The following is a 14,556-nucleotide window of genomic DNA, read 5'->3' on the forward strand; positions in this document are numbered from 1 at the left end:
CCTGTGGTCCCAGCTACTCTGGAGGTTGAGGTGAGAGGATCACTTGGGCCTGGGAGGTTAATGCTGCAGCGAGCCATAATCACACTTCTGCACTGCAGCCTGGGCAACAAGGCAAGACCCTGTCACAAAATTAAAAAAATAAAAAAGAAAAAAGAAAACATTATAGCACAGAGGCCAAACTTTAAGAGTAACAGTGTGGTAAATGAACCTATTTACTCTTTATAAAAATGGTATTATTGCTACATAAAGCTTCTTTGGAATTTCAAAGTGAAGAAATTTCTTAAAAGACCAGAGAATCTGTTAGATGTGGTGGCTCACGCCTGTAATCGCAGCTCTTTGGGAGGCCAAGGTGGGCGGATCACTTGAGCCCAGAAGTTTGAGACCAGTCTGGCCAACATGGTGAAACTCCATCTCTACCAAAAATACAAAAAATTATCCAGGTGTGGTGGCATGTGCCTGTAATCCCAGCTACTCAGGAGGCTGAGGTGGGAGGATCACTTGAGGCGGAGGCTGCAGTGAGCCGTGATTGGACCACTGCACTCCAGCCTGGGTGACAGAGCAAGACTCCATCTCAAAAAATGAAAAAAAGAAATTTAGCCAGGCATGGTGGTGTGCATCTGTATTCCCTGCTACCTGTGTTCCGGAGGCTGAGATGGAGGATTGCAGTCCAGGAGGTGGAGGCTGCAGTAAGTTATAATCGTACCACTGTACTCCAGCCGGGGTGACACAGGGAGCTTCTGTCTCAAAATACCAAAAGCAAACAAACAGAAAACCCCCCCAGAGAATATCAGGATAGTTTGCCTACTTCTATCAAGGAGCATTATTTCTATTCAAATGTTATATTTGGCATTAAAATCATAAAAAGTCATAAATACTTATTTTTAATATCTCCCTATCTCTTTACCATCTGCCTCTCCCCACCTACTACTTTCTGGGAAACCACTGCAAATGATTTACTTTGTGTCCTTTATGAAGTTTTTTTTTTCCGGTACATTTACGAGTGTGTGCTTGTATTTGGCCGGATGTGTGATTATTAGACAATAATTAGATCACCGCGTATGATTATTAGACAATGTTTCTGCCTATTCAGACTACTGATATCACCAGATACAAGTCTGCCTAGCTACAGTGTGATAATACCTTTTGATAGGTCCTAGGAAATATTCAGCACAGGAAGTAAAACAAAAACTTCCCCTTGAACCCGTACAATTGCATTGGTGTATTGCTTCAGAGGCAGGCTTAATCCAGTCCTCTGAAGTGGAGGTCTGGGTGTATTTCCAGCATCAAGTTCTACTGTTACCTAAAATATTTTAGATGACTGAGGCAAGGGTTCTTGTTTTTCAGTCATGATATTAACTGAATCATGTTTTCATTCTACTTTCCTACCGTAATATTCTTACTGTAATATTAACTGCTCTAATACTTCCTCCTCTAATATTAATCTAGTAGTCCCAGGCACTGTGGTTTATATGAAAACTTGTTGAGTCTATTGGATGGAGAGAAATCTGGGTGCTTGAAGTAGATTATAGGCTGAAAGAACCTGAGATTCTACCGTAGTTAGACAAGCCAAGAAGTCAACAAGCTCAAGGAAGCATAACTTTAAGTTGCTATAACTTCATCCCGGATTTGTCCTGATTTGCTGAGCTATCTCCATTCATCCTTGCTCACCTACTAATAGCTAGAGGATCCCTGCGGCCACCTAGAGCTGAGCCCATCTTCCTAATTCTCTCCTATGGCATCAGACTCTTGTCTGTGATTTCATTTTACGAATACGAATAAAGAACAAGGCTGGGAAAGAAAGATTTAATAGCATATTTTGCTGAAAATGTGAGCAATTAAAATGGGCTGACCAAATGTCAAAGATTCAGAATGTGGACTGTTGTGGAGAGAAGTTCTGCCTAATAAGTGCAGCAGACAAAATGAGGAATTTTTTCCAGACAAAGAGTAAGTTTAGTAAAAACAAAATCTGCTGTGAGTATCTGAAAATAATGAGCAGAGGAAGAGAGGCAAAAGGACACATCTACATCTACATCAAGTCCTGCTAAACCGAGATGTGCATCTAACCCGTGCATGTGGGGAAATCAATCAAATTGGAGCAAAGTCATTTCCCAATTTTCATAGATGAGTGTTTTCTTTCAAAAATTAGTAGGTCCCGTAAGAAAATCAATTTTCTGCATTTTTCTACAGGAAATTATATTTGATTCAATGTAAAAAGGAACCGAGGAAGAAAATTAATATGACAGTACTGAGATCATGTGAGAAAAAGAGAAGGAAATGCGTGTGTGTGTGTGCATGTGTGTGTGTGTGTGTGTGTGTGAGAGAGAAATAGCATACAGGAGTAGTAGGAAGGGCAGAATAAAGGGCATAGACCCTTATCATATCATAAAATAATGAATTTTTAAGAACAAATTCATGTCATAGAGAAACTGTGAAAGATAATATTGGAAAAATATCCTATGTGCTTACTGAGTTAATCTACTGTAATGGTTTAGTACTTAAAACTGTTTATTTTTCCACGTCTGTGAAGATGACACATTATGTTTAGTTTAATGATTCTGGGTGAAGTACAGCTGCCCTGTGCAAACACTCGGCATTTTATCCATCACGAACCCCAGGGGCAAGTCACACCTTTCTGCCCCTAAATCCTTGCAGGGGCAGCCAAGCCTGGAGCCTTCCCCAGGAGTGCTGCAGGTGGAGGTGGCTCCGTACTTAGGATGCGATTCATAGAGCCCAGGAAGAAGCGAATGCGATCCCCTCTCTGCAGCTGGATTCACTTCTCCCTGTTTTGGGTGTTTTCCCACATAGCATTTCTGGCTAAAGCCCTTTAGATTCAACTCAGATTCAAAATGGAACAACACGAGACACCCTCCCAGGGCTCATTCATCTCCTGCCCTGATAGGCTTGTTGGATTTCAGAAAATACTACAAACATGACAAATAGTTCTGTATATTTCTCATGCGATATTTGGGATATACCTATCCAGCAGAATTATTCACTCTTTACCTGAAATTGAAATTTAACTGGACGACCTGGATTTTATTTGGCAACTCTATTGCTTGAGCTCTGGGAGCCTCCAGAGTATCTGAGAAGTGTCTTAGGAGGGCAGACCCCTGTGTGTTTGGAGTGAAGAGCATGGGACAGGCGCTGATGCAGGAAGTATAAGCAAAATGACAAAAACACGCAAATCCGACAGGTGAGCAGAGAAAAACCATTCCAAGTCTTTTGCTACTTTATCCGCAACACTGTTTCCTGAGGGTAAAGGAGTGAGCCAGCAGCCCTTTCCTTCCCGACTGTTCTCCTGAGAGCACCCCTTGTGACTTCTGGGCCAGAATCTGCATTTTACATATTTAAGGAACGATTTCAACTAGCAGGCAATGAGTTCATCATACAGAAGAATGGACCAGACACTGGGAACGGGTTGTGTGTTGGGTTGGGGTGGTGAAAATGGGACACACCAAAAGACATAATGATACACTACAGGGACAGGGCAGACCTTCCAAATCACACTGCATGAATGCAAACACACACAAACATGCTCATGGTTGATTTTTCAAAAGAAATTATTTTTTTCTCTTCATAAATAACTCTCATTTAATTTATTAATCTGTGGCTGTTCTTGGAGAATTTCCTAGTGATCAAGAACATACGGACATCCACCATCTCTGGTCTGGAGGTAGGCAGCCAGGGTCTGAGCTTTTGGGCTCCCTGCTGAGCTGCCTGGCCAATGCAAGGTCTGGAAGCATCTCTTCTCCTAACACTGAGATCTCAGTTTGCGGTGGTCAAGAATGAACTCCTCTTGTTTAACCCGTATATTTATTTTAAATAAAACTATCACCTCAATTCCATGTATCTAGGATTTTAACTTGGATTTGAGGACCTTTTAACTCTTAAGCCTGCAAAAGTTCTAGCCTGAATGATAATTACTGACATTTGATGCACCTAGCACTAAAATGGAATGATATAATACTCTGACACAGGCTTTTCTTTCTAATTTATTCATCATTATTTATCTTGAGTCTAAGTTTGATGATCTTCTTGTAGAATGTTCTATATTGAAGTTATGCTGAGTTCAATCATGAAGTTAAGCCTAGTTAAACAGTGGGATTTTCTTTTTGGAACTCAAATGTTATCTATATAATACATATGCACACATTGTCATACATAGCCCACGGCTATATTATTATGCAGGTTCCAGTGTCATGGAAACTCGTTAAGCTTTTCTGTGTCTCTGTGCCTAAAATCTACTGACAAAAATACAGTTTAACCACACACACTTAAATACAGTTTAGAGGGAAAAGGAGGTGCTATTTATACGGGATAGATAGAAGTTTTAAAATAGTGAAATAAATCTGCTTTCTGTTAAAATAAAACTCATAAAATGTGCGATCGATATTACGGGTCATCCATTTCTTCCTTCTTATTTCTCACAGTGATATTTCAGGTCTTTTGGGATAGTCACTTTGTGGCTATCTTGGAATAAAACAGTCATTTCAATTCTGTGATGGGTCATAAGTAGGGTGTCTGGTTCATTTAGGGTCACAGCCCTAAAAGGCCAAGCCTAATCATTGGGAGTAGGAGCTGGCGGGGATCAGCTCCTAGGACCTGTGTGGGGATTTTGGAAGTCCCTCCCCGCTGGGCTGTGCTGTCCCTCCCTCATGGTGCTGTAGTTGCAGTTTCCCCTGCGGGTGCCAGAGATGGAGTTGGGAAGGAGGTGTGGGAGAGTGGCCAGAGGCGGGGATAGAGGCAGACAGGGAAGGAAAACCTATGGTTTGTAGGACATGGGTGGTATCTTGTTCCTGGCAACTATGCATGATGACAGCAAGGGCACAGTCTTTGGGGACAGTCGTGCCGTAGCCAGCACAGAGGCCAGGCTGGCTGCGGGCCTGCACACTCACCCGTGCTGCTCTGGATGGTCCTAACGGTGGTGGTGGTGCGCGGCGGCGAGGACGACCTCAGGGACACGCACTCGTCGTCCTGGGAGCAGCCTTTCTCGATGGCCCGCACATAGCTGTGGCTCCGCATGCGGAAGCAGCCGGGCATGGGCAGGTCCAGCGCCTCCACGGCCTGCGACTCCAGCTCGCTGAACACGGACTCGCACACGGACTCGAACTGCCCGTTCACTTCCATCTCGCTCACCTGCGGAGAGACACAGGCGTTGAGACACTCGCCTCCACCTGGTGGAGGATCAACCTCTCCAAGCATCTGCGAACTTCAATCCCCAGAAGAAAAAGCAGCGTCTGGTTATGTTAAGCTCAAATGCATTTTATTTCCTTTCTGTTACAGGCTATAATTGAATGGCATCCAGTTTATAATTCCAAAAATAGATTACTTTTTTTTTTGTTTTGTATTTTTAGTAGAGACAGGGTTTCGCCATGTTGGCCAGGCTGGTCTTGAACTCCTGACCTCAAGTGATCCACCCGCCTGGGCCTCCCAAAGTGCTGGGGTTACAGGCATGAGCTGTCACCACCAGCCTTGATTACATTTTAAAGAAAAAAGGGCATTGTTTGTAGAATGCAAGGAAATGTGGGGCTTATTCCAATGCATGATGTTCTTATTTATAAATGCAAACTTGAAGAAGAATTTTAGCAGTCCATTGTCAGAGTTCATGTATTTTGGTATAACTTTTTAGCACAAACATTTTAGAAACGAGTATTTTTACAGTGCCTTTTGAAGTGACTAGTTTGTCAAATAATTTCAGTGTCAAGCTTAATTTAGTGCAAGGTATGGAAACATGCCCTATATTTTCTGGCAAGATACTTACATTTTTCACAAAAATAGACTAAACTCAGATAAGTCAAAATCTTGAAAAGCGCCATCAAGATTTTCAAACTATTTACAAGTTTCAGTCTTCTTTATAAAAAGCCCATATGGGCTGAGTGTGGTGGCGCACACTTATTACTTTGGGAGGCTGTGGCAGGAGGATCACTTCAGCCCGGGAGGTCGAGGCTGCAGTAAGCCCTGATTGTACCACTGCATTCCAGCCTGGGCAGCAGAGAGAGATCTTGTCTCAACAAACAAACAACAAAAAAAGCTGATATGATTCATAAATTGTTTATTAATGTATTTTTAAAATTTGCTACAGAAATATTTGGTGTAATTGGAAAAAAATCTTTGAAATGGGGGCCCTCTTTTTTTGAATAAGTTTTTATTGATTTATATTCCTCCTGTATATAACTTACATTAGGTTTGAGCCCCACTTAAGAAACAATATTCCTGACTAGATGTTCCAGTAACTTCTCACTTTTTAGTTGACTTGCTAGAGATTTGGGAGCATTTCTCAATTTTCTGTTACCTTCCAGGACATCTTATCTGTATTTCCCTAATATCAAATTCATGAGGCACTGAGAATTTAACAAATTAAACTACAATTGGGTTTTGAACGCTTACTGAAAACTATTACAATTTTTGGCTGTCTCCTCATTTTGTATTATCTGAAGTTGTGCTCCGGTAATGACTAATTTCTTTAAACTTCAGATAAAAGTGACCAATTACCTTAAGGCATATCAATAGAAAGAGACATGCATTGTTTAATAATAATTCTTTACAGTTTAAAAATGCTATTTTCACATTCTTCATCTAATTTGTTATGTGAAATCCCTGCACATTTTCCAGGATAATAACTATGTGTGTCCATATTAGAAAATTATATCTCTATATATCCTTGTTTTTAAAGAAATACATGGACATACATTTAGAGGTAAAGGAATGTATCTGCAGCTATCAAATGGAGCGAGAGAGAGAAAGACTGAGCAAATGAGCCAATATCTCAACAATCCATACATTTCAATCTGGGTCAAGGATATACAGGAGTCTTTGTATTACATGTGTTACTCTTTTTTAAAGTTGCAATTATTCCAAAGCCAAAAATAAAGCAAATATATATGTGTGTATGTCTATATACATCTGCACATGTATGGGTGTATATATATAGACATATGTAATATATGTCTATATGTATATAATTTATTCATTTTTTCCCCCTTTTAATCAACATACCAAACTTTACAAAGAGATAGCAAACTATCTCTGTCAAGGTAACAACCATTAAACTCGGATGACTATCTTTCTAGATAGTATATATGTCCCCTCTTCTACTTTGTCTAAAACTTGAATTACATAGTAAATATAATTCTGCAACTTGTTGGTTTTTTTTCTTAACCCTCTAGGTTAAACTTATATTCTTTTTTTCTTTTTTTTTTTTTTTTTGGGTAGGATCTTGCTCTGTCACCCAGGGTGGAGTGCAGTGGCACGAAGAAGACTTACTGTAGCCTCAACTTCCTGCGCTCAAGCAATCCTCCTGACTCAGTTTCCTGGATAACTGGGACTACAGGTATGCACCACCATGCCTGGCTATTTTTTTTTTGTAGAGACAGGGTTTCGCCATGTTGCCCAGGCTGGTCTCAAACTGCTGGTCTCAAGCCATCAAGCCATCCTCCCAACTCCACCTCCCAAAGTGCTGGGATTACAGGTGTGAACTATGGCTCCTGGCTAAACTTATGTTCTTAATAGAACTCTTCTTCATTCCCTTTTATCCTTTTATTTTCATTATACACAGATACAGAAAACCATACAAAATAAATATATAACTTAATGAATTATAATAAGGCAAACACCTTGGAACCACCACCCAGATCAAGAAACAAAACTTTACCAGACACCCTAGAAGCCCTCCACATGCCCCGATATTCACAATCTCTACTGTCTCTCTAATAGTACATAACTAATACCCTGAGTTTTATTACGTTCACTTTCGTGCATTTCTTTATGTTTTTTTTTTTGTTTTTGTTTTTTTTTTCACCCAAGTGTGCATCCCTGGGCTCTGGTTTGTCTTACCCATTTAAAAAATCTGATAGATTTTAAAATTCACCTTTAACATACACTTATTTTGATTTATCTATTGAGAATCTAGGTTGTTTGCCCCATAGAGGTTCCCGTAGTCTGGATTTTGTTGATTTCAGACTCATGGTGGAGTTCATCATGTTCCTCTGTATTTTGTATTGCCTGAAAATTGGAATCCAGATTCAGAGATTTGATCAGATTCAGGTTCAATCTTTCTGGCAAGGCTAGAGGTCATGTGCTTATTTCATCAGGAGGCACATTATGTCTAGTTTGTCTGTCTTTTATGTTGTTAGGAGTTATCTATGCTCAATGCCTAGATCTGTTAGTCCTTGGGAGTTGTAAAATGCAATATTCTATAATTACAACTACTAGTTGGAATATTCTCTTACACATTACTTGTTTACTTAATGATTTAGTTCATATAGCAATGGTAGGATAAATGCCTGATTTCCCCTCTTTATTTACTAATTTTCAAGATAAATTTTTTCTCTCTTATATTCCATATGTAATCAGTTTTTAAAAATATCACATTAGCTCATAGATTTAAAAATATTTGATGGTTTTCAGTTAATTGAAATAATTATCCTTAGTGAACTCAAATTTGTGCCATCTTTCATCAGTGGGAGCCTTTTAGGTTGGTTTGGGGGTCTTTTTGACATGGAAGTAGTAATCTTTGAGAACTTCTTTGATATCTGGTATGACAAAATATTCTAAACTCCACTTAAACCTTTCCTGCCCAGTCCTGGAATCAGTATGTTTCTGAAAAGCCCTTTCTTTTTTTAGTGGGAAATGGTGTCACAAGAACACAATCTGGGTACTAGGAAGATACGCTGTCATTGCTACTGGGTTAATCACTGTTCTGAGGTCTTTTCAGTGGGAAGAACTAGGATATAAATACTATAGGGTTCTTATGAAACCTCTTCTATATATGTTTATTCTTAGATATTTATTCCATACTAAGAATCTTGGTTCTCAAGCACACAGGAGATGATGGAATTGGAATATTCTATAACTATCCATTTACTTTATCCCATAATATATGCACAGAAAACATTACTAATACTACCCCTGCCCACATATGATTAAAGAGCTAACAATTCCATTTTATATGTGGTCCCTCTATTCTTTTTTCTCATTTTTAAATAATTGTGCTGTATTTATATCGTCAGAGCAAATAAACCTATTATGCTCCCCAACCACCGAATGCTCATTTAGTCTTAGTTCTACAAATAATTGTGTTTAATGTTTGCTACTACAGGTGGTCCATGACTAATGATGGTTTGACTTATGCTTTTTCTACTTTATGATGATACAAGATTAATATGTATTCAGTAGAAACTGTACTTTGAATTTTGAATTTAGATCTTTTTCTGGGCTGTTGATATGTGGTTTAGTATTATCTCGAGATTCTGGGTAGGTGCTCAGCCATGCAATTACAAGGGTAAACAACTGATACTCCAAAGTGTACTGTGTTGCCAGTCCAGCGTTTTTTGGATATTGTGTCTTTTGTTTTACATCCCATCATGTTTACAAAATGCCCATTTTTGAGTTATGGTATTTTCAACTTACAATGGGTCTATCAGGGATGTAAGCAGAGGAGCATCTGTAGTTCTTATGTCTGGTCATTCATATGGCTGGTTTAGAGCTCATTGTCTAGTGCATTTCTCAGAATGTGTTCATGGAATCAATATTCTTTGCATGCATCCATGCTTATAACAGTTTGTACGTTTTATACTTGAAAGTCAGTTTTTCTAGATATAAAAATCTTTGATTCACATATTTTTCCTTGAGTGTATTAAAATGCTACACACATCATTTTCTTCCAGCATAAACCATTGTTGTTAAAGGCTCCAATGATAACTCAGTTTTCATTTTATTAAGTCAGTTGCTCTTTTTGTCTAGAAATCCAAAGTGTTTTTTAAAAAAATCTTTAAAGTCTTATAATTTTACCAGAATATGCCCTGATGTTGATTGCTTTGGGTTAATTTCTCAGGTACATGGTGTGTTTACATGTTTACATGGTGTGTTCTTCCACTATGTAGCTTCAAATCAACTTTTTATTTCAGGAAAGTTTAAAAAAATTCATTGTTTTTCTTACTTTTTCTGTTCCATTGATTTTCTTCTGAAGGGATTTCTTTTTTCTTTTTTTTTTTTTTTTTGAGACAGAGTCTCACTCTGTCGCCCAGGCTGGAGTGCAGTGGCCGAATCTCAGCTCACTGCAAGCTCCGCCTCCCGTTCACGCCATTCTCCTGCCTCAGCCTCCCAAGTAGCTGGGACTACAGGCGCCCGCCACCTCGCCCGGCTAGTTTTTTGTATTTTTTAGTAGAGACGGGGTTTCACTGGATTAACCAGGATGGTCTCGATCTCCTGAACTCATGATCCGCCCGTCTTGGCCTCCCAAAGTGCTGGGATTACAGGCTTGAGCCACCACACCCGGCCTGAAAGGACTTCTATTATCTGTATGTCTAATGTTCTTGGTCTGTTTTTGATATTTGTCAATTTCTCTTTAATTCTTTCTAACTCTTCATTTATGTTCTCTGTTTTTTTTTTCTCTCTCTCTCTCTTTTAAGAGATAGGGTCTAGCTCTGTTGCCCAGGCTGGAGTGCAGTGGTGTGATCATAACTCATTATCATAACTCATTATCGTTACCATCACCACCACATCACCATTACTGTCACTACCACTACCACTGCCATCACCATCATTACCACCACCATCATTACCAACACCATCATTACCTTACCAACACCATCATTACCAACACCATCACCATCACCACCACCATCACCATCACTATCATCACCATCACTGTCATCACTGTTACCACCATCACCATCACCACCACCACCACCACCATCACTATCACAACCGCCACTGCCACCCATTACCATCACCACCACCACCATCACTACTGCCATTACTGTTACCATCACTGTCACCACCATCACCATCATCACTGCCACAACCATCACCACCACCATCACCATAACTATCACTACCACTACCACTGCCATCACCATCATTACCACCACCATCACTACCAACACCATCACCATCATCACCATCACCATCACTATCATCACCATCGCTGCCATCATTATCACCAACATACCAACATCACCACTATGGTCACCACCACCATCAGTAACATTAATTCTCACCTTGATGATCACAGTGTCTTCCAAACTAGCCTTTCTGTTTCTAGCTTCTCATTTTCTCCAATCTTTCCTATGTTTCTTTGGCCAGATTAATTATCCTACATCAAAGTTAGATTCATATCTCTTGCTTGCTTAAAAGCCAAAGTTTTCTTTTTTCTTTTTCTTTTTTTAATTGAGAAAGAGTCTTGCTAAGTCACCCAGGCTGGAGTGCAGTGACATGATCTCGGTTCACTGCAACCTTCGCCTCCCGGTTTCAAGTGATTCTCTCGCCTCAGCCTCCAGTAGCTGGGATCACAGGTGTGTGCCACCATGTCAGGCTTACTTTTGTATTTTTAGTAGATACAGGGTTTCACCATGTTGGCCAGACTGATCTCGAACTCCTGATCTCAAGTGAATTTCCAAGGACCCTCTTCATTGTGCTTTATCCACCTACAGAGGGCCCCACCTCCTGGCAGACCACTGATACCGGGGGCTTACTGTGGCTGAACACATGGCATGCTCTTTGCACCACTTGACTGGACCTCCTGTCTGAGGACCCAATGGTCTCCTGGGTGAGCAACTGCCTCCCTAACTCACACCCTCTCAGTTCTCGCTAACCTTCCTGCCGCTAATGGCTCCTGACCACCGCTGCCCTGACGGCCCTCACCTGGCTGATGGTGCTCATGGCTCGCATGTAGCTCTCATTCCTGGAGCGGAACTTTGGTGATGTGAGCAAGCCTGCAGGGTCGAGGCTGTCCAGGCTCCGGTTGATGGAGACTTCACTCACTGCCCTCAGGTAACTATGACTCCGGATCTGGAGTTTGGGTGAGTGTTCATTGGAGATTCTGGAAGGGAACAATGGAAAAGGTACATTAGTCACATTCCAAAATGCAGGAAACAATAAGATATGGCACTGCTGTCATTTATGCGGCACCCTAAATACTGGGACAAATAACGTAGATGCCCTTCTATGATTGCTAAACTCCCCCACAGTGTCTCAGAAGGAAGAACTTTTGACAGGAAATCATCAAGATCTGATGACATCAGAGAGCAATTAACATTCTCTTCAACCATGAACTAATTGCCTCATTCACATTTTCCTAGCCACCCTAGGAAGCAGATAATAAGCAGTTGTCTTGCCCTGGAATTCTGACTTGTGTAATTTGTAAAGCTTTTCTTTGTACCTATTTCTCTCCTGTGGTCATCTTTTTGTTTTTGGACAGTAAGTTTTAACAGTAAGTGGGTATATATCTATATCTATATTTTTATCTATCCATTTTCCTTCCTCCCTTCCTTCCTTCCCTCCTTCCTTCCTTCCTTCTTTCCTTCCTTCCTTCCTTCCTTCCTGCCTGCCTGCCTGCCTGCCTCCCTCCCTCCCTTCCTTCCTTCTATCCAATCTTTAACTCTCTGATAGAGTTGAGATTGAACTTCGTGAACAGACCTTACACCTTAGCCATTAAAAAGGCATACCTCTCAATCTTTATATGTAAACACAAGTCACTACACATTTTGTACTCTTTAGATTTATTCTAGGATGCATTATAAAATTATAAAAGTAGAAAATGCTAATTGCAAATAGCCAAGCCATACAGATGTGCACAAAGTGGAAGGTGGGTCCCCCTGTCTCTCCTTGTTCCTGTATGTAGAATTATATACCCTTAAAAGAACTACTCATAGCAGTTTGGGGTATATTCTTCCTCAGTCTTTCTATTCATATATAATCAACTTAATGTTCATTATTTTATTTTATTTTTTGAGACAGAGTCTCGCTCTGTCGTACAGGCTGGAGTGCAATGGTACGATCTTGGCTCACTGCAGCCTCTGCCTCCTGGGTACAAGCAATTCTCGTGCCTCAGCCCCTGAATAGCTGAAACAACAGGCACACGCCACCATGCCCGGCTAATTTTTGTACTTTTTGTAGAGATGGGGTTTTTCTATATTGGCCAGGTTGGTCTTGAACTCCTGGCCTCAAGTAACGTGCCTGCCTCGGCCTCCCAAAGTGTTGGGATTAAAGGTATGCGCCACTGTGTCCAGCCAGTGTTAGTTATTTTTAAAGTTTGTTTTCACATGGGATTAGTGATTTTTCTTTCTTTATTAGATTTCTTTAATTTTGGCTGTAACATTGTTCCTAATTAAATAAATTAAAGTTGATAGGGAAAAAGATACAGGCCTCCATAGCTGCTATTATTTATCATCCTAGCCGGTGAAATTAGAAAATTTTTAAAAATAATATAAATATTTTAAAGAGATAAGTTTTGAGTATTTATAGATTATGCGATCAATTATCTGTAAATTAAGAGAAAATCAACTGAAAAACCATGAGAGCTTTTAAGGGAAATCCTCAAGGTAGCTAGATATAAGGTAGCAATACATAAATTAACAGCTTTTCCATGTAACATCAAATAAAATTTTAATGAAAAAATTCCCTTTAAAATTGCAAAACATAAAATACACAGAAATTACAAAAAAGAAACGCATCAGAATTTTATGAAGAAAATGATAAAATTTATGGAAGGCAATAAATAAGTGCTAAATTAATGCGAAAAACCTCCACAACAACTTTCCTGTAAAAAAACTTAAATTTTTCCTAAATTTATCTATAAATTTAAGGTAATTGCAACAAAAATCTCCATATAAATTTTACCTGTTTTCTATTTTTGAGATGGAGTCTCACTCTATCGCCCAGGCTGGAGTGCAGTGGTGTGATCTTGGCTCACTGCAACCTCCACCTCCTGGGTTCAAGCGATTCTCCTGCCTCAGCCTCCCGAGTAGCTGGGATGACACGCGCACGCCACCACGGCTGGCTAATTTTTGTATTTTATTAAAGATGGGGCTTCACCATGTTGGCCCAGCTGGTCTCAAACTCCTGACCTCAAGTTATCTGCCCACCTTGGTCTCCCAAAGTGTTAGGATTACAGGCATAAGCCACTGCCCCATAGATCTCCATAGAAATTTTACCCAAATATAACAAACTCATTTTAAAGTTTATATGAGGTTCAGAGCAGCATTATTCATAACAGACAAAAGGTGGAAGCAACTCAAATGTCTATCTAATGCTGAATAGATGAAATGTGGTAAAAGAACTATTTGGTTAAGAAAAGGAATGAAGTATTGATACATGCTACAATATAGATCTTTGAGAGCATCATGCTAAGTGAAAGAAGCCACATATTACAAAAGATCACATATTACATGATTCCACTTACATGAAATGTCCAGAATAGGCAAATTGCTAAAGACAGAAAGTAGATGAGTGGTTGACTAGAGCTGGCTGGGGAAAGCACAGGAAGATGGTGGCATTAGAAAGTGATGTCTAAAGAGTATGGAGTTTCTCTTTGCAGTGATAAAAAGATTCTAAAATTAGTTATAGTGTCGGTTGCACAACTCTGTGAATATACCAAAATCATTAAATTGTACACTTGAAAAGGGTGAATTATATGGTATGTGTATTATATTTCAACAAAGCTGTTGTAAAAAATTACGTGAGTCCTCAAAATAATCCGATTTCTTACGAAGGGAGTTTAAAGAGTAGACTAAATTGGGCAACACTAGAGAAAGAAAGCCAGTCAAGGTGGTTGCA

At 39.8% G+C, this 14,556-nt stretch overlaps 1 protein-coding gene across 17 annotated transcripts in view; it reads right to left on the reverse strand.

The window, feature by feature from the left end:
* The window catches only part of DLGAP1 (DLG associated protein 1), a 951,759-nt gene that overhangs the window by 221,834 nt on the left and 715,369 nt on the right, over window positions 1-14,556 (reverse strand). For all 17 annotated transcript variants that reach the window (XM_007974542.3, XM_007974540.3, XM_007974541.3 and 14 more), the window contains 2 exons: window positions 11,644-11,821; window positions 4,896-5,136 (listed from right to left, as the gene is read on the reverse strand). In XM_007974542.3, the coding sequence (XP_007972733.3) occupies window positions 4,896-5,136; window positions 11,644-11,821 (419 nt within the window). The remainder of the gene's footprint in view (window positions 1-4,895; window positions 5,137-11,643; window positions 11,822-14,556) is intronic.

This window comes from Chlorocebus sabaeus, chromosome 18 (assembly GCF_047675955.1).
Source record: "Chlorocebus sabaeus isolate Y175 chromosome 18, mChlSab1.0.hap1, whole genome shotgun sequence".
NCBI lineage: Eukaryota > Metazoa > Chordata > Mammalia > Primates > Cercopithecidae > Chlorocebus > Chlorocebus sabaeus.